Raw genomic sequence first — 21616 nt, forward strand, 5'->3', positions numbered from 1 at the left:
TATTTTTTCACTATTATCTACTTACATATTTATCAGTTAGTATTATTACATTTATTATCATCTTTTTTTTTTATTTATCATCATCTTCTATTTTTTCTATTCATCTTTACTTATATAAACATAATTTGTTTGCTTATGTTTAAAATTAGACATTATTCACATTATCACATTTAAAAATTGAACTATAAACCAAGTTTTAGATTTTGTTTGAACTCAATATATTATTGATTCGGATTTTTTTAGCGATGTTATCTTTATCTTTATATATAATAAAACAGAATCTAGCCACACAATTTTTCCTCCAAAGTGTGAATGCATTTTGATAGAAACACGATTAGCAAGTATGAATCCATTAATTGTGTGGGTAAATGTTTTTATACATATTTTTTTGAAGTTATTATGTGTATTTATATTTTATAAATTATATTTTATTATTCTATCTCTCTCTCTCTCTCTCTCTATATATATATATATATATATATATATATATATATATATATATATATATATATATATATATATATATATATATATAGTGAAAGGTTCCCGTGCGGTTGAATGCTTCCCGTGCGGATGTGCGGTGGATTAATGTGCGTGAGATTTGTACTCAATGTGCGTGAGTGTTGTGCTTAATGTGCCTGAGATTTGTACTTAATGTGCGTGAATGTGTAAAATGCAGCAGAAAATATTGATGTCGGCTTCTTCCCCATCCCCAGTAGTCATTTGCCCCCTCCCTGATGATGATGATGCGGAGGCGAGCTATGGTGGTTAAGAATTATGGGAATAATACAACAGAAATCCACACTTAGCTGCTGTGCAAATTTTACTGTGCGTGCGTCATTTATATAAACATTCAACTGCATTGAAGGTAGCTAATAATCCAGAATCCATGGCCAAATTGAAAGAAGAAGTAACAAGAAGCTTGGGCGTTAATGTGCGTGAGTTTCTGTTCTGCTTCCTTCTGAGCTCGTAATTCTGAAATACTCACGCACATTAAGCACAAATCTCACGCACATTAAACACAATACTCAGGCACATTAAGTACAAAACTCACGCATATTAACATTACGCACATTAAGTAGAAATCTCATGCACTTTGAGTACAAATCTCACGCACATTAAGTATAAACCTCACGCATATTAATCCACCGCACATCCACACGGGAAGCCACAAATGCACCTGATCCCTTCCCTATATATATATATATATATATATATATATATATATATATATATATATATATATATATATATATATATATATATATATATTAAAGCATAATGAAGTATGGAAAAAAGTTTATTGTGTTCAAATTTATTGGTAAAGTTTTATATTTAATATAATTTGTGTATACATTCATTTAAACCTCAATTATAATTAATTTGACTCCACATATATAAAGAGGAGAAATTAGATATAAAATAAATATAGTTCTTACATAAATAATCTTTTTCAAATGAATAAGTTTTTGGTGAAGATTTTCGACAAATATCGCATGTTATTTTATTTACAAGTTTTATTTAAATACGTTAGTTATATAATTAAAGTAGTTATTCAATTTCAAATTCCTTTCAAAACAAAATTCAAATTCAAATAATAATACAACTAACAATAAACTTTAAGATCAACATAATAATAGCATAATTAAACTTTTAAAAATATTAAATATTACATTATACAGTTATACTTACATTTTTAATCAAACTAATTCTGAGCTCATGAATTCAAGTACGTTTTTCTGTTTCCACAACCATTACTTTCTTTGCTAATTCAGAGGATGTCAAAAATTTAATTGGTAAATTTGTTAAATTAATAATAGTTCGTGCATTGCACGAGACAATTACTTGTATCTTAATATAAGTTTGTTTCAAAAATTAGATACTGAACTTTCACATATATTCAACTTCAAAGTAAAAATTGTACAATATACATTTCACTCAAATGAATATATCCAAAAATATTTTAAATATTAGCTCAAAAATATTAATATTATCTAACTATATTTTAGGTGAACTTAATAGGTTATTTGTTCAGATATATTTTTAATTATGTTATATCGAGATATAAATTTGCTCTGGGGTATCAAATGTAAAAATCTTACATATATTACATGTAAGAGTAAAAAAAAAAATTATATTTATTCGATTTAAACCAAACATATAAAAAATATATATATTAAGAGTTAATCAACGATTTGGTCCCCCAATTATTAGCGAACTGTTAATGTAGTCCCTCAATCGCTTATTCTTCGATTTGGTCCCCGAAAACAATTATTTTTAGTCGATTTAGTCCCTCCGGCCATTGACGAAAGACGGCCTGAGGGACTAAATTGACTAAAAATAATTGTTTTCGGGGACCAAATCGATGAATAAGCGAATGAGTGACAACATTGACAGTTCGCTAATAATTGAGGGACCAAATCGTTCATTAACTCATATTTTAAATATAAGGTCTAAGAATTACTCGAAATTTAACTTAGTGAAAAATGAGTGGTAAACAAGTTTTCTAAATAGAAAATAGAGAATAAAATAGAAAACAAAGAATGAAAACTGAAAAATTAGACCATCTCCAAAGAGACGGCAAAACAAAATTTTGCCAAAAAAATTGGCACATTTGAACTCCAACGGAGTGCCAAAACAACAATTTTTTTGCCGTTGGTGAACAATGTTGTGCCAAATATAGCGTAATACGGTTCATCCATGCCATTATTGGTGTAGATTATTTAGTTATGTTTTGTCCCTGCTTTTATTTGTTAATTCTTTTATATTTTTTATTTTGTTCTCATGTATTTATATATTTTGTTAAATACTTAAACATAAATTTTATATTATTAAAAATATATTATATAATTTTATAAATTTTATATTTGTAAAAATATATTTATTTACAAAAAAGTTTAATCAAAATTGATTTTATTTTTATTAACCTAACACGTTATGATTTACAATTGAAGATACATCATTTTTTTTTTTTTTTTTTTTTGGATTAGTATATTGAAACTTTTAATCATTAACCAAAAATGTGCATTGCGTAAACTCCATTCTTATGCAATAGCTTCTAAACTACATATAAAATATAAACAATACTGAAAAGACCAGAAAAATCATGTACGATGAACTCGATCAAATTAAAGCATCAAATATTTTCTATTTTCTATTTTATATATTTATTGTACAAAATAAAGTTGACATAAGTCTTGCCGTCTTGAGCAAGTTTTGAGCAATTGTGTTGAATGAGATATTCGTAACATTATTATTTGTTGTCAAATTTTGAGCAAGTGGGGTGACCCAATCTGAGACCAATAATGAGACATTTATGATTTTATGGCATGGTTGTTGATGGATTTGTCAGTCATACGGCCATGCTACAGTACTACACTCTCGTATAAAATTAAGAACTGATGTAGAGAAAATATCTTGACTCATTATTCACTAAACTTTACAAACTTTTTAGGTATATTTCACTCATACTTATGGTTTATATATAATTAAATCATGACATGCTTCTATCTTGGGAAAATATTATGTGGATTATATTTTTTTTACTCCCACTCTTGATACAAACACTTTTTGGGGACTCATACGATGAAGATATTCTATTATTGTTTGTCACATCAAAAGTAAAAGTGATGATGAAATAGACTTGATAGTATACATAGTAGAAAGAGAAATTAAAATAGCAATTTTAGTCCATTAATTATGCTTAAATTGTAGATTCAGTTCATAAATTATTGCTCTATACAATTTTTCCTCTTTAATTATGTTGAAAGTGGTTGTTTCAACCCATTACATCTAAATTTTGTTAAAATTAAAAATTTATTTTGACTTGCCAAATTATTAGATGATAAATTGTTCATTTTGTAAAAAAATTTCCAAGTATAACAAAATGAGTTTTTCACATTGATGATTTCAAGTGAATGTTGGGTTTGTTGTAATGTTGATTACATGAAAATATGAGATGAATTTTCTCTATTATTAAATAATAATAAATTTAGTTTTTAACTGTTTAATACATGTATAAATAATTTTTGAATTTTCATGTTCTGGTTTTCACTTTCTCATAATAATGATAATTAGAAAGCAAAAAATTTAAACAAAATGTCTATAATCTAAAGATTAAAATTACAATCTGACATGATTAAAATCGCAATGCAATAAAAATTGAGAATTATGTTCCTAATAAACAATTTAACAACTGATTTAGTTTATTAAAAAAAAATTGAGAAGGAATTGAATTTAAATTTTATGAAAAAAAAATTACTTGAAGCATTGATTATATTATTTATCGGTGGAAAATAAATTATTGAAAAAAATAGGTATAAAGAATCAATTGTCTTATATAATAAAGATATGTGAGTGTAATATATATAGAGGTTCATATTATATTTTTTTTTCTCAAAGTGTGAAATATAATGAGGGTTTTAGTCCATTAATTATGTCTAAATTATAGACTAAGGTATTCGTGTAATCAACATTACAATATAAACCCAACATTCACTTGAAATTACCAATGTAAAAAGGTTATTTTCTTATACTTGAAAAAGTTTTACAAAATAACCAATTTGTCCTCTAATAATTTTGCAAATCAAAATAAATTTTCAATGTTAACAAAATTTATAAGTAATAGATTGAAACAACTACTATAGCAAAATGGTGCATGTTTGATGATCGAAATTGTCCATTGACTATAGCAAAATTACCAATTTGGTCCCGAATTAACGGATGTCTAACGGTTAGTTGTTTTTTCTGTCCCTCGATTCGAAGTACCAGCGATGGACAGCGGTGGGGAACCACATATCCGTTACGGGAGGGGCTATATGTGCACCGTTTTAATAATTGAGGGGCAACATTTACACCATTCATAATTCAGGGGTGACATTGATAATTGGCATATTATAGATGGGCATTTTTTTATAATTTCCCCTAACATGATTGAACCCCAAGCCCCCACTTGCCCAGTCTTAAAGTTTTGATGAATGAAATAAATTACAAGATGATTGAAATTGAATCTCACATTTCATTTCTTTCAAATTTTGATACCTGATATCCAACTTGATTTTATATTAGTTACGAGACATCACAATTTAATTAAATTATTCAACTTTGACAATTAAATGGCTTCGTTATGTTAAAGCCAATATGTGGCTAGTATATCTTTAGTTGTTATTTATTCTATTTGTGCTCCTATAGACTAGTTGTATTTGGTTGTAACTTCCTGCAATCTTCACTCCGCCATGTATTATATATAGGGTGTGCTTTACAATCAATAAACATACAGTTAATCTCTTCACATGGTATCAAGAGCCATATTCCCCTAAGGAGTTTTTTTTTTCCTCTCCTCTTTTGCCAGTCTTATATACATGGCTACCACCACCATTGACATTGTTCACCTCAATGCTCCGTCTAGTTTTCCTATCAAACTCACCCCCCTCAACTTTCCTGTCTGGAGACGCCAAGTTCAGTCCACCTTGGTTGGCTTTAATCTCCTGGGATACATCGATGGTTCTATCAAAGAACCAGCAAAATTCAATGATACTGCACAAACAACTCCGAATCCAGCACATTTTACTTGGTATCGCCAAGATCAGATAATTACCAGTGCTTTACTTGGGAGCTGTTCAGACACCATACAACCTCTTATAGCTTCCACACCCACTGCGTGTGATGCCTGGCAACGGCTCGTTGCTAACTATGCTAGCGCTTCCCGAGGACGGATCATTTCCCTCAAGGCCAAGCTTACCAGAAATCCAAAGGGTAATCGGTCATTCACCGCCTTTTTGAATGACATGCGCTCAATAGCTGATGACCTCGCCCTGGCTCAATGCCCTATTTCTGATGAAGACATGGTTGTGTATATTTTAACACAACTAGGGGACGAGTACAGCTCCATCGTATCTGCCGTTCGTGTCCGTGACAAACCCATTTCTTTGGGAGAATTAGCCGATGCGCTCACAGATCATGAGCGTCAGTTGGCTGAAGTTGATGATGCTCGCCAATCTCTTTTGGCTACTGCCAATGCCTCCCAGCGTGGTCCTTCGGCTTCTAGCAACAGTCAGCACTCCACTGCCGATCGGAGGTCCCGCAACAACACCAACAACACGTATGGCAATAATAGACCGAATTGGTCGCACAATAGCAACACTCGACCTGGTGTTGTGTGTCAATTATGTCACCTTGTTGGCCATGAAACTCATGTTTGCCGTAAGTTAGCCCGGTTCTTAAAGGCCCATAATGTGTTTCCCGTGCAGGCTTCTACATTTCCTCAGTCTCAGTCACCTGCAGGTAATTCTATTGTGGGAGTGACTACGCCGTGGATGTTTGACAGCGGGGCATCCCACCATGCCACACCGGATATGTCTCCTCTGCACACTTTCACCGAGTATAATGGGCCTGATGGGATACAACTGGGCGACGGTAATTCTTTAAACATCTCTCACATTGTCAGTCATCTATTCTCACTCCTTCTTCCGTGCTCACTCTCCAAAATGTCCTACGTGTTCCACAGTTGCATAATAATTTAATATCCATATCACAATTGTGCAAAACTAATCAAGTGTCGGTGGAATTCTTTGATTCCCACTTTCTTGTGAAGGATCATCGAACGGGGATGTCGTTACTACGGGGGGCGAACATTAATGGTGTCTATTATGCACCTCTCCTGCGTCAACCTACATCCAATTCCATGCAGCTGTCTCGTGTTTCCCAGTGGCACCATTGTCTAGGCCATCCGTCTAATAAGGTGTTGCATCGTGTGTTGCAACATTGCAACGTTCCCATGTCTATGTCAGCACTAAATAAGTTTTCCTGCCAATCATGCAATGTATACAAAAGTCATAAATTACCTTTTTTCCAAAGCACACTTGTTAGCACTAGTCCTCTACAACTGCTCTACACTGATGTATGAGGTCCGACAGAAAAATCTATTGATGACTTTTTGCTTATTATGTTATATTTGTAGATCACTTCTCTAGGTATGTCTGGTTATATCCTATAAAACAAAAGTCTGATGTTTCTTTGATTTTTCCTCAGTTTAAAAGGTTAGTGGAGAAGTTTTTTGGTCTGTCAATTGTGTCAGTTTATTCTGACAATGGTGGGGAGTTCATTAAATTAATTTCGATGTTCAATGCTCATGGCATTTCACATTTTTTGACTCCTCCACATACACCTGAGCATAATGGCATGGCTGAACGGAGACACAGGCATGTCGTTGAGAATGGAATGTCACTCCTTCACGCTGCTTCTTTGCATTCTTCATTCTGGTCTCACGCGTTTCAGGTTGTCGTCTATCTCATCAATCGACTTCCAACTCCGGTATTAGGTAATCAATCTCCTTATCAAGTTTTGTTCAAACAAAAACCCAACTATGATAAGTTACAACCCTTTGGTTGCTTATGTTTTCCCTGGTTGCGTCCCTATAACACCAAGAAACTACAACCGAGGTCATGTCCATGCATTTTCCTTGGCTATTCAACCACCCAATCCGGTTATAAATGTCTAGATTACAGTTCGAATCGCATTTATGTATCTAGACATGTTAGATTTGTGCCTTATGTGTTTCCTTATAACGATTTGCAAAAGTCATCTAATAGCTTACCTTCTGATTCTCATGATTCTGAATCACGACGTATCGTGTGCAAGTCGTCTACTTTGTCTACACAGGTACAGCTCGTGGGTGTTCCAACTCTAGTTCCAACACCTATTCCAACACCAGTTCCAACTCCAGTTCAGAGTCTAGTTCCAACACCCATTTCAACACCAGTTCCAACACCAGTTCCGACTCCAGTTCCAACTCTAGTTCCAACACCAGTTCCAACTCCAGTTCCGACTCCAGTACCAACACCCGTTCCAATGCCCGTTCCAACACCGTCTCCCACTATCTCAGAAAATGACCAAACCAGCCGTCGTTCGTCACCCACTGTTACTACAACCGATCAACCACCCAGTCAGCCCAAACAGTCGTCGTCCGATGCCTCTCAGTCACAGGATGGGCTGCGTCGCTCCACTAGACCACGTCGTCCTAACCCCAGGTATTCTGACTATGTTATCAACCACACCATAGCGCATCCCTTACCTCCCACTTTAGAACCATCTACCGTTGCTCAGGCCTTGAAGGATGCTCGGTGGAGGAAAGCTATGGACGAAGAGTTTGATGCACTCCAACGTAACAAAACGTGGTGCCTGGTTCCTCGCGGTGTTGGGGTTCCCATTGGTTGTAAATGGGTTTACTGTGTAAAGCGTAAACTTGATGGCTCAGTTGATCGGTACAAGGCACGCCTTGTGGCCAAAGGCTTCTTACAAACTGCTGGCCGGGATTACTTTGAGACCTATAGCCCGGTTATGAAACCGGTCACCATCAGGTTGGTTCTGGCTATTGCGTTGAGTAACGACTGGGGTCTGCGCCAATTGGACATCAACAACGCGTTTTTGCACGGGACTTTACATGAGGAAGTCTACATGGACCAACCGCCCGGTTACGTTGATCTGCTGTATCCATCTCATATCTGCAAATTAACGAAGGCTCTGTATGGCCTTAAACAGGCTCCGCGAGCTTGGTACCAGGAACTCTCTTTATTCTTGCAGCGGTCTGGGTTTATTAAGTCACAAGCTGATGCTTCACTTTTTGTTTATTCTGCCAAAGGTGTAATTGTCTACTTTTTAGTATATGTCGATGACATTTTGTTGACAGGTAATAACTCTACCTGGCTTGATCATTTTGTGGGGTCCCTGTCAGCACAATTTGCCCTTAAAGATCTTGGTACTTTACATCATTTCCTGGGCGTGGAGGTCATTCCTACTGGTGGTGGAATTTTTCTGTCTCAAAGTCAGTATATTACTGGCATACTGACGCAGTTCAAGATGGATGGTGCAAAGGATGTTTCAACACCGCTGGCTGCTTCAGAGAAGTTGGTACCGCTGCGACCGTCTGATGTTGCGACTGATGCCACTCAGTTTCGTCGCTTGCTTGGTCTTATGCAGTACTTGGTGATTACACGTCCGGATGTGGCGTTTGCTGTCAACAGGCTTTCGCAGTTCATGCATGCACCCTCGGAGTTACACTGGCAAGCCGCCAAACGCCTCCTGCGGTATCTAAAAGGAACCGCCAGGTCAGCCCTTTCGTTGCGGGTATACACTGATTCAGATTGGGGTGGACCGTCCACTGAGGGTCGTTCCACTACTGCATATCTGGTGTACCTAGGCGACAATCTAATCTCTTGGAAGTCTACGCGTCAGAAGTCTGTCTCGCGATCGTCCACGGAGGCGGAGTATCGGGCCTTGGCGAATGCAGAATCTGTTGCAAGAGTTGAAATTGGGGCTGGTTGAGCCTCCGGTCCTGTTTTGTGAAAACTTGAGCGCCATGTACGTTTGCAAGAATAGTGTGTTTCATTCCTGCATGAAGCATCTCGCCTTGGATTACTATTTTGTCCGGGATTTGGTTGCAAATGGTACGCTAGTTGTGCGGCACGTTTCGTCTTCAGCTCAACTAGCCGATCTTCTGACTAAGTCACTGGGTCGTCGCCTCTTTCTTCAGCTTCGGTCCAAGATTGGAGTCTCCGACGGATCCTCCATCTTGCAGGGGTGTGTTAAGCCAATATGTGGCTAGTATATCTTTAGTTGTTATTTATTCTATTTGTGCTCCTATAGACTAGTTGTATTTCGTTGTAACTTCCTGCTATCTTCACTCCGTCATGTACTATATATAGGGTGTGCTTTACAATCAATAAACATACAGTTAATCTCTTCACACGTTATAAATTTAAAATTGAAATGTTGAATCAAATAATATGAATAATGTGTAGGGGCTACCAATCTATATGCATACCCAGACATGCATGAACAAAGGAATAAAAGAAAAGTCGACCGCAATTACATTCCAACCAACTCATTAAAATGTTGAATGAAATTGTTGGGCACCAGTTCGAAAATTAAAGTCAAATTCAATATTTTGTTATCAAAACGTGATGTTGATTGCTAATTGTATTATGTGCTTGCTTATGTGTTCGCTTATGTGTTCCTGCCAATTGTATTATCTATTAATTCTATTATCTACCCCAAGTGAATTTTTAAATTTTTATCTTTTGTTTAATTGTATTATCTATTAATTCTATTATCTACCCCAAGTGAATTTTTAAATTTTTATCTTTTGCATAATTAAACATTGTTACTAAATCCCGGAACGGCCATGAACTCAAGTAATTCTTTTGTGAGTTTTTTGCACAGCGACATGTTAATATATAAAATATTTTTTTTTTTAAATTGAAGAGTGAATTTTATTGATGGCCAATAGCCCGAATAGTTGCAAAACCGCGAAGGTCATACAATAGAGCAAGCTTAGCAGCTTCTAGCAAAGAGCTAATGGTACAATAAATTTTGACAAAGCGGGAGTAAAGGCCGACCGTTGCAAAGGCATCCGCAACCCGATTTTCTTCCCTATAAACATGTCGAACCGAGGAGCCCCATAATGAGAGGAGAGCTCGTGTGTCTAATATTGCAGACCGAAACTTCCAAGGTGCAGTCGCCGTTGACAAGGAAACAAGGTGTACTAGAGCAAGCGAATCCACCTCTATGAAATTGGGGACCATCATTACAATGCTGCACCATTGCAGTGCGAAATGCAAAGCTAATGCCTCAGCCTCCAGAACTGAATCCGCCGAGAGACTGAATGAGAGGCCTGCCACCAGATTGCCACCATAGTCCCTCACGCATGCGCCGCCTGCTGCACCGCCCTGCGTGAAGATGGCGTCCGTGTTGAGTTTGAAGCAACCCCGAGGTGGCGTTAGCCACTTTATCCAAATTGTTCAACGCCTTGGTGGCTCATCAAAGTTAGCCACCAGACCTGCAGATAGAAGAAAGCTGGCAGAATCGCCATGGCTTCGGAGTGATCGAGACTGGGGGATAAAAAGCGATTCCTGCTTGATACATGAAATTAATCCCGATGAGGAGAAGAGGGAGACGTCAAAGATGCATTCGTTGTACGCTCGCCAGCAGAACCAAAGAAGAAGACACGGCATTAGTTTTGCAAAGTGCTTAGAAGCCGAGTCCCTTGTTGGGAGCAACCACCATGAATGGCAAGCTGCACGCACCGAGGTGATGTTTTGCAAAGATAAGACAAAGACATTTCCAAAATAAAGCCAAACCTCGTTGACTTTGCAACAGTGCAACAGACAGTGCTCTAAGCTCGCACTCGCGCCCTTACAGAAAGGACAGACCGAGGGGAGACAAAAACCAAAAGTTTCAATCACGTCTGGAAAAGGGAGAAGTCTTCGCAGAAGCTTCCACATGAATACTGAAAGCTTCGAGTAGCTGTCCGGCTTAGTGATCAAGGAAGCTAGCTTGAGTAGTTTGTACTAGGAGTGATAGTGGAAACCCTTTCTTAAGTTGTGGAAGAAGAGTGGAGTAGGCTTCGTTAATAGCCGAACCACTATAAAAATCTCTTTCTCTATCTCTCTTTAGTTACAAGCTACTTATCATATTTGCATTGCATGTCATACTGACCACATCATAAGCTTCCATAAACGAAACTGTCCAAAGTTCATCTTAAATCAATCATACATATTCCGCTATGCATAACTCCGAAAGGAGTTAATCTGAAAAATCGATTAAAGTCTTTCACCCCCCCCCCCTCTAGACTCTCTCTCGACCCTACCGGGACCAACATTTTGGTTTTTTGAATGTCATTATATTATGATCAATTGCCTTGATTTTTTTATTTTTATTTTTGTGTGTTTTAAAATCTTTATGCCACATCATACATAACCAAACATCAATATTAGTAATCATTCCAATTCCCCCTACTACCAAACATGCAAAATACTTTCACCTGAAACCATTTTCATAGTAAGTATTTGATTCATATTTCTATTCCAATTCCAATATGCGAACCAAACACACCCAAATGCAAATGCAGGATTCATAGATCGAACTAGTTTGCATAGTTTCTTAATGATTCATACAACATTAAAATACAATTTCTTTTATTTTTTATGCAACTTTTCACAATTAATTTGCTTATGAACAAATGTCTACTTTGTTGGGAGAATCACTTGAGCCAATTGACATTTCTTCATAATGAACTCACACTGCTTGGAAATTTAATTCACGTATGTTGGATTTGTACTCGAGAATATCACCATTGCCTTCAAGCATGCTAACAACTGTAGACATAGATGGCCTAAGGACTGGTGAAGGATTAGTACATAGCAAAGCTACTTCGAGCATTTTGAGTGCTTGTTCTTTGTCAAAATCAGAACCCAATCTTGGATCTATTAGCTCCATTAAGTTTCCTTTTTCTTGAAGAACAAGTGCCTAAAAGTTTTGTATAAATACAACAAAGCACGGGCAAAGTATAAGAATAGGCCACTTAATTTGATAGGTATATATGCAATCTATGAATTATGAGTTTGGTAGTATATTTGTATCTCACCCAATCAAGGAGGCAAACGTAGTTCTCATCGGGGCGAAATTTCATGTTGTTCTTCCCAGAAACAATTTCTAGTGCCACCACCCCGAAACTATAGACATCAGCTTTGAATGTTAAGTAGCCCCACAATGCATATTCAGGAGCCGTGTATCCTCTGCAGAGGAATAAAAGAAGAGTAAATGTTTCTTTCAACTATATGCTCAATTTGGAATACAAAATGGATGACACATTGTAATAACATCTTACATTGTCCCAGCAACTCTTGTACTGATGTGTGACTTCTCATCATCGTCAAGTTTAGCTAAACCAAAGTCAGAAATTTTTGGATTGAGTTCCTTGTCAAGAAGCACATTGGCGGTTTTAATGTCTCTATGAACAACTTTTATTGTTGATTCTTCATGCAGGAAAGCTAAACCTTTTGCAATACCGACACAAATTCTTTGTCTAGTAGCCCAATCTATTTTCAGTTGTCGATCTTCTGAACCTGTAATTAACTATTTACTCAGGATACTTATGTTTTTCTTTGATAAAATAAACTAAATCATCATGTTTCTAGTAGCACATCTTATATATACATACGGAAAATTAATGTCTTTGTTTAGTTTGTTGGCTGATATTTTTTATTGTGACTAGCAGCTGAAAAAAATAAGATTCAAAATTTACCAAAAAGAGCATTGGCAAGGCTATTGTTTTCCATGTATTCATATACCAGCAGCAACGGCTTTCTTTCTACACAACACCCATAAAGTTTCACAAGGTTGGGGTGCTGCAAACATGAAATCATGCCTATTTCATTCAAAAATTCCCGGTATCCTTGTCTTGATTTAGATGAGAGTTGTTTCACAGCAATAACTGTACCATCGGATAATGTACCCTGGTTTTATAAACAATGAGAAATCTAAGATCATCAACATAAGCATCTATAGTAAGTCCAGAAAAAAAAATGTCATGGTATGAACTAACATATTAACATATTATAAATATTTATATTTCTCTATACCTTATAGACAGGCCCAAAACCACCTGCCCCGATCTTATTTGCAACATCAAAGTTATTTGTAGCTACTTTAATTTGTCTCATGGTAAATAGACGAGTTCGTAGATCAAGGCCTTGTAGCTCTGCACAAAGAAAATTACTTTAAAGAATTTGCTAGTGCATTAAAAGAAAATGTTTTTGGATGAATCTATCTAAGGGTGCAACAACTAGCCAGAAAGTATTTGAAACTGAATGTGTATATTACCCTTTTCCTGTGAGACCTTGTTTCTAATGTAAATCTTCCACCCAGCAAAGCAGAGAATTGCAAAAATAAGAAACAAAGAAGCAGCTACTGCGACAAGTATGATCAATCTCTTTCTCTCTTTGGCAGATTTGAAATCTGCAGATTTGAAGAAAGGGAATGAAAGTGAGTTTGATATCTTTTATTTATCAACAACTAAACAGAATCAATGGAAAAGTAATCTGCAAATATATGCTATTAATTAAATATACAGGAGTCATCACTAATATTACCAGATTCCACAGAAATGGCAGATACTAAAGGTCCATATGATCCTTTAATTGGAGCTGCTGTTGTTCCTTTTCCAGCATATTCAAAGCGCACCTCGAGAGTTTTATCTCTGACAACTGCTTCGAATTGTTTAACTAAAGCCTTATCGGCTCCTTGTGCTTCAGTTTCAATATCAAAATCCTTTAATTTCCTTTCACCCTGTAACCATAAAATCACAATAGTTAACAACACATTACTCGACCGTTAAAGTGATCAATTTAAACTGTAAAGTTCTTGTTCGACCTGTATATAAACATCAAATATGCGTCTACCAAGACTTTGAAAAGAGCTATTATCTCTCAAAACTATCTCTGCAAAATGAAGTTTCACATTGTAGTTTCCATTCGCTAAACAGCGTCCGTGATATGTCAGAGATAAAGGAGACAAACGAGCCGTCTGGTAGATTTCGGAGTCTTTTTCTTTGATGACTGATACATTTGTTGCTGTATAGTCAGATAAATTTAAGGTTCTGTCCCAAAAGTACCCCGTATTACTAGTTACCCAGTTCTCTTTGTTAGAAACAAATCGCGCATAGCCTGTAGAATCTTTATCTGCGTCATATGTAGTGCCATCAATTACAACATCGCCTCCCCCACAATTGATGTGAAATGAATACCAATCTGCACAAAATGGCAAAAAAAATAAAAAACTGTGAAAGAAGTTCAACTCAACTAATTAAGCAAGGGATAGATGATGCAAATATTGTGATATGATGTGCATACCTTTAGTGCAATTCTTTAAACACTTTCCAATTTTTCTATATAAAGCAAAAAGGGGAATAAAGTTAGAAATCTTTAATTTGGAGTAGACTAAATTATACTATATTCACGCTTTCATTTACAAGAGGATGTTAAACTTACCCATTTTCTCCTTCATTATAGCTTTTGAACAAGTTTCTGATAGAAAATGAGAAAGCTAAAATCAACCATCTATTTTTGAAGGAATACTTGAAAGAGTAATGCATAGTAGAGTGAATCTTACAGGGTTTCTCGATTGCAAGTTGGTGACACAAAATTCTCCTCAAAATTATTGTAAGAAAGATCGGTGTAGCTGCACGCCATTGTTTAAATTCTATTAGTCCTTTTTTACAACGTAAGAGAGTAGTTTAAAACTCATCACAAATCACTACTGGAAATTATGAAATTTCCGACCACCTGAAAGTGATCTTAAATCAAGTTGAAACCAAAAAGTGGTCGGAAATAGCAACAAAGGTTTTTCCGGATACAAAAAGTAGTCGGAACAAGACTTTTGACTTGATTTAAGATCACTTTCAGTTATAACCCGGGTTCGATTCCCACAAGTGACGATTCCCTTTGGGCCAGCTTCTGTGCCTCTCGGAGCGAACCGGGTGGACCTGGACCGTTAAACGGACAGAGAAAGACCCGGACCACAATGTGTGGTTTACACCAAAAAAAAAAAAAAAGATCACTTTCAGGTGGTCGGAAATTTCATAATTTCCAGTAGTGAATTCTGGATATGTAACTAACTTGAAAAACTAGACTTACTATGAGGAACCTCGATTTAGAACCCATTGAGGTAGTTGCCCACTTAGCGAGTTGTTCGTTAGATACCTAATTAAGAAGCGAGTAAAATTGAATTCGAAAACAAAGAGAGGTTATTAGTCTAGAGTGGAAGTTTCTTGTGCATAATGGTTAACATCAAAATTGATTTGTTACTCACAAGTACTGCACTTTATCAGCATTTTGAAGACCATCAATCCCTCCTTCCAAATTATTGAAACTCAAATCTCTGCAAACTCAATATCATAACAAAACAGTAAAGCAGAGAATATATAACAGTTCATTAATTAACAGCTGAGAAGGATCAAAAGAAAATTCAAGTTGCAGAAATTACAGTTGTGACAAGCTTTTCATATTAGCTAAATCAGCTATCTTCCCAGAAATATTACACGCCCTCAACATCCTGCACACCCAAAATATTACATAAATAATTTTCAATTGATAGTGGAATTATGAAACTGAACTTCATGTTTTTTGGAAAGAAAAGGCATTACTCACAGCTTTGTAAGGTTTGTCATGTGCTTTAATGTAGGAAATCTGGAGACACCACCTCCATTTAGGTCGCTGATTCTACTGCAGATTCATGTTATTCACAACTACATTTTAGTTTGTGGATCGTAACCTTATAAAGTTCTGCTATAAACAAAATGTGTGTGAGTATTAACTAAACTGTCGAATCTTAACTCACAGTTGTATCAGGCTTGTCGATACAGAAATATTTTGAGGTATGGGTCCTTCAAAACCACTTGCTTGAAGCTCTCTGCCAATCATATATGCTTGTCAATCAGAAATGATTTCAATTTTAAAGTGTTAGATTCGAATGCTTACAGGATTTGAAGGTTTTTCAAACTCGGAAAGCTAGGCAGTTTCCCAGTGAAGTTATTACTGCTGAGCCTTCTGCATTGATGAACACATGCTAGGTGAGCTTAAAGTGTAGAAGAAACACGAAAAGAGGTTCATAAATTAGGAATATGAATGATGATTCCCTTACAGTTCTATCAGTTCTGTGAGAGCATTAAGTTCTTTTGGCAATTCACCTGTGAGATAATTACCACTAAGAAAGCTACAGAAAGCATCAGACAAGTGAGAATTGAACAAAAAAATAAAATTCTAGTTGTAAGTTTCTTTTATTTAATTTGATTAGCAAATGCTTACAAATGTTGTAAGTTGACAAGTTTCCCAAGCTCAGGTGGAACACTTCCAGTGAACATATTGTTCTCCAAGCTTCTGAAAGTTTATTTAGTTTGTTGTTAGAACAAAACACAAGCAATAAGTTCCCCATAATAAAAAGTTAAACGAAAGTTTAATTTAGTTGTGTAAGTAGAGGAGTGATAGGAGCAAGAGAACATACAAATATGTAAGAGTTGTTATACTTCCCAAGTATTTTGGAATTGGCCCAGACAATCGATTCACAGTAAGAGATCTGCAAATTTTCACTTCTTTAGAAACTAGCAGATGGCTTACATTTATATAGCTTAGGTTATAATAACAACACAACTTACATAAGTTCCAGTTTCATAGAAGCCCATTCAGGGGGGATTGTACCACTTAAGTAGTTGCGGGTGAGATCACTGCACAAAATAAAACTAATAATCAAGCAAAGACACTACTGGAAATTATGAAATTTCCGACCACTTGAAAGTGATTTTAAATCAAGTTGATACCAAAAAGTGGTCGGAAATAGTAACAAAGGTTTTTCTGGATACCAAAAGTGGTCGGAACAAGGCTTTCGACTTGATTTAAGATCACTTTCAAGTGGTCGGAAATTTCATAATTTCCAGTAGTGAGAATACCAACAAGAAGAGGTGATTATTGCATAAATTTAGAAAGTGAGTGTTGGTACATTGTCTTGAGAAAGGGTAACTTCACCAAAGCAGGAGGGAGGACACCTTGCAGATCCTGTCCTTTCAAATTTCTGTTTACACAACCATATAGAGAGTATTAGAACCGTGCGGGATGTCCTTTCAAATCTCATTATTGTATATTCGTTTTTCTCACCATAATAACTTTTGTATAAAAAATAATAATAATAGTAACAATTTTAATGTAGTAAACTAATACTTTTAAAATAAAGCATATTACTTTACTTCCTATGTCTACTATTCATCGGTCAAGAAACCATTTCTTTCTTGCTTAATTTCATTAGTATTTTCTTGTGATTTTTATATTTGATATTTTGTGTTTAATAGTATTTTTAATTTAGTTTCTAAATATATAAATTATATATATTAATTATAAATTTAATATTATGAAAAATTGAATTGTAAATAAGTTCAGTTAAGTCTTATTATCTAAACCATCATATAAAATAAGACGGAAAAAATAAAAACTAATGCTCGTTCAATAATGGTGGATCAAGCTTCCGCCTTACTTTTTTGAAACAACCCAACTCATTTTGTTGGTCGAGCTCATATCCATTTTTAAGATTCATCTAACATATTGTTAGATGAAGATCTATAAGACGATCATGTTTTTTGTGTTCATTTAATTATTAATTCATTCGAAAAGAACTTTTTGTGTTTAAAGCTATATATTCATAATTTTTAAACTTCATATTCATAATTATTGAACTTTATATTCACAATTACAGAATTCTATGTTCATAATTACTAAACTATATGTTTATAATTATAAAGCTATATATTCATATTCACAATTATTTAATATCTATATTCATAATTACAGAACTATATGTTCAAAACTCTATGTTCATAATTATAGAATTATATATTCATAATTTTTGAACTATATATTCATAATTATGACCAATTTTGAAACTGTGTCCACCTCGATTCCACGGCATAATTTGCCATACCTTAGATAATCCAACATATTCGACCTCCAATCAAACATGTATATTATGGACTAGGATCCCGGGTCCATGCGACAATTTGGAACCAAGTCAAAATATATCAAACAATTCATAACTTTCATCTTCTATGTTTTTATTTTCAACTTAAACTTATTATCATGGATGGTTTTATTGGAACCAGGTCCATCATAAACCGAGTATAGAGGTACAGTACGGAGTTGGAAAATAGTAACTTTATTATCCGAGGTGTTAGGCCAAAGTGTATGCGTACAAAACCTGAGATACTGGCCTAAAATGGCAACCCAAATACCAAGACTATGGCCCGAAGAACGGGCTAGGAATAATAATGTTACTAACAAAAGTCAAACCTAGGTGATTGGGTTGAGAGTATAGACCAGAGACAGCTAAGCCAAGGTCCTTGTAATGCTCAGGACGTGATGTCCGAAGGAGAGACAAGAAACTCCTATTTATATCAGAACCCCCAATCACTGCACCGTCCATGTGTAAACTCCTAATCTGCCTTCCTCACCATCCTCCACGTGTCCCACGTCCACAGGCCCACGCACCGTGCCGCACCCCCCTCCCTTTTTTCTCTCACCACCATATCGTACGCCCGGGGCAGTGGACACGTGCTGGCCAGGAGAGGCCAGCACCCTGATCGGATTGGAGGCCTCCTCTGGCCGGCCGCTTGTCACCGACGGCACCCGCCTCCCCGCTCTAGGCGCTAGGGGAGTGTTGGGGGCAAGCTTCCTTATGAATAACGACTTTTTGGATTCTATGTACATAAGTTTAAAGCTTAAGATGCATGATTTTAACTCTTAAGGTGCACAACTTTTTTCCTTATGAATTTGAATAACAACTTCCAAATTTGCACAACTTTTTTCTTATAAATAACGACTTTTTGGATTTTAGGTACATAAATTTTAAAGTTTAAGGTGTATCACTTTCCAGTTTAAGGTGCAGAACAATTCTTTGATATATTCCATTATTCCCAATTCTTGAACACATACTTATTATGACCTCATTCTCAAAAAAAAAAAAAAAAAAAAAAAAAAAAAAAAAACTTATTATGACCTCAGTCCATGCTACAACATGCACCCATGTCCATAATACAATTTGCCTCAGCTCTATCAACTTATTAATAACTTTTTGAACATTAACAACACATATACAAGAATATAATAAACACATCTAACTCCTATCTTAACTATAACAATAGATTTCATAGCTATGAATCTTTAAACTAATAGCAAACAAAACAATTACCAAAGACACTTCAAATAATAAACTGTTACATGATCCACCCCAAACTCCTCTACCTCGTGTAAAAAAGTCTCAATATCATCCCAACAAAAATGGAAATTTAAAAAAAAAAAAAAAAGTAATATATTGAGAGATGAAGTTGGGTAAAAGGAAGAGCTTACATCCTTAGCACATGGCAAATACCAGCAGGGAAGTTACAATCGCAAGTGAGATTATTAGTGTAGAGAGGTGTATCTATGCTTTGTGGTGCCAACCAGTTGGAGTGGTTGCCGCAAGGATTTAAGCTAAAATCCCAATCCTTCTTCCCCACTTGATTAGCTATTTCCTTAAGTGCATTTACTTCCATATACATTCAACAAAAGCTCTACTTGTTAATAAATATGTAATTTGCATGTAATTCATAATCACCCAGAAAACAACAAAGAGATGAAGCTCACATTCATGTTGAGGAAGATGCCCACTCTGTGCTTCAAGAAATAATGGATAGAAGAAGAAGGAGAGTATAATTGGTATGAGGATTCTGAACATGGTTGAACTCCGGGGAAGATCAATGATCATCAGTTGCAGTGTTTTTTTAATGATTGAATTGTCAATGAATCATTTTTATAGACTGTGACACTGTGTGTGTCATTATGAGTGTTGTACACTAGTACAATGAATCATTTCATAACATGTCACTTCATCATCGTTGGAAATATAAGACGGTGATTAATCAGTGCCTAGACGCCAGTGTATTTTTTATTTTAAATTTTACTTTTTACTTTTTAAAAATTTGTTTAAAATTTTTAAATTTTTAAAAACTTAATAATTATAAATTATTTATACTTTAATAGTTAATACTAAAATATTAAATATTAATCTTAAAAACATTTAGAGCTTGAACAATTTAGAGTTATTTCGCTCAAAACGATATCGTTTTGAGTTCAATAACACATTTAAAAAATAAGGGAACAAAAGCTAATTGATCGACTAAGTGACCTAATCGGTGCCTAGGTGGCGCTTAGGCGACCGACTGGCGCTTAGGCGGCCTAGTCTGTCGCGTAGCCAGCCAGCCGCTTAGACCACTGATTATGGTGATACTACGCTAGGCGGCTGGCCAACGCCTAGACGTGATTTTTGCAACACTGCAATTCATTGCTTAAATAGATCACTTAACTACGCATAAATATACAATTACATCATCAACTCAAAAAAAAAAAAACTACAATTAATTTCATGAATCACATAAAATTGTGCAATTAAACCAAAATTGACATGTTTAATCGGTCATTGCTGATGTGGCACCGTGGCGGTTACTTTATTTAAAAAAAATTTTTTAAATAATTTTACATTTGAAATTAAAAAAAATAAAAATCTTTTGCAAAGGCAATTGTTATACCATAGACCAAGGTTCATATTATATTGTGAACCCTGGTCCAAAAATTGTGTCTGCAGTTAACACATGCATTTTGTACCTGTAAACAAATTGAAGACTTATCTAAAGGTTATTTTTGGACTAGGGTCCACAATGTAAGGTAAACTCTGGTCCATGGTATAATTTGCAAGACGAAGGCATGGACTTTCATTTTTTTTAATATAATATTCAAATTTAAAATTATTTTAAGTTTAAAAAATAAATTTTTAATCAAATAATCATCACATCAGCAATGACCAATCAAATATGCCAATTTTGGTTTAATTGCACAAATTTAAGTAAGTTTATGAACCCAATTGTAGTGTTTTTGAGTTTGATCATCCAATTGCAAATTAATGTGTAGTTTAGTAGCCTATTTGAGCATTATTTCAAAATAAAATAAAATCAATATTGACAAACTCTATTTTACAAATTATTTAGATCGATAAAATGCTTATATCCGTACCAAAATTTATAATAGTACTTTATTTTCTTATATTTGTATAGAGTACGTACCAGCCTCAACTGCCTTTGAATCAACTGCCTATAAGTTATAGCGAGTAGCGAATGAGCAATTTTATTTTCATATATTTGAATAGCAGTCCGCATCATGTTCCGATTGTAGATATTGGACTTGTCCTTCTAAACTTTCGCCCAACACAA

The 21616-nt window shown here is 35.2% G+C and overlaps 1 protein-coding gene and 1 long non-coding RNA gene across 2 annotated transcripts; one reads left to right on the top strand and one right to left on the bottom strand.

Annotated features, from left to right (window-relative positions):
• The first annotated feature begins 27 nt into the window (after positions 1-27).
• On the top strand, positions 28-13992 carry LOC109192400. Its single transcript, XR_002056094.1, has 3 exons — positions 28-39; positions 9376-9378; positions 13910-13992. It is a non-coding gene; the product is annotated as an uncharacterized LOC109192400 (long non-coding RNA).
• On the bottom strand, positions 11914-20119 carry LOC109192335 (probable LRR receptor-like serine/threonine-protein kinase At1g07650). The gene is made up of 24 exons (XM_019342931.1): positions 19998-20119; positions 19722-19899; positions 17329-17400; positions 16988-17056; positions 16837-16908; positions 16641-16712; positions 16477-16548; positions 16314-16382; positions 16174-16245; positions 15984-16058; positions 15820-15888; positions 15646-15714; positions 15471-15536; positions 14947-15015; positions 14826-14861; positions 14688-14722; positions 14209-14585; positions 13929-14124; positions 13660-13794; positions 13419-13537; positions 13082-13292; positions 12665-12902; positions 12422-12572; positions 11914-12303 (listed from the first exon to the last, which is right to left on the bottom strand). The coding sequence occupies exons 1-24, from the start codon at positions 20116-20118 to the stop codon at positions 12073-12075; spliced, it is 2874 nt and encodes a 957-aa protein (XP_019198476.1). The 5' UTR covers position 20119; the 3' UTR covers positions 11914-12072.
• Positions 20120-21616: the final 1497 nt, after the last annotated feature.

This window comes from Ipomoea nil, unplaced genomic scaffold (genome assembly GCF_001879475.1).
Source record: "Ipomoea nil cultivar Tokyo-kokei standard unplaced genomic scaffold, Asagao_1.1 scaffold0211, whole genome shotgun sequence".
NCBI classification, from domain to species: Eukaryota; Viridiplantae; Streptophyta; class Magnoliopsida; order Solanales; family Convolvulaceae; genus Ipomoea; species Ipomoea nil.

Bases quoted from the DNA above. Each gene is read 5' to 3' on its own strand.
- LOC109192335 (XM_019342931.1), bottom strand. From the start codon at position 20,118: ATGATCATTGATCTTCCCCGGAGTTCAACCATGTTCAGAATCCTCATA. The intron at 16,383-16,476 runs GTAAGGGAATCA...TCATCAATGCAG, and splicing joins CTCACAGAACTGATAGAACT to AAGGCTCAGCAGTAATAACT. The intron at 15,537-15,645 runs GTGAGTAACAAA...CTTCTTAATTAG, and splicing joins GCTGATAAAGTGCAGTACTT to GTATCTAACGAACAACTCGC.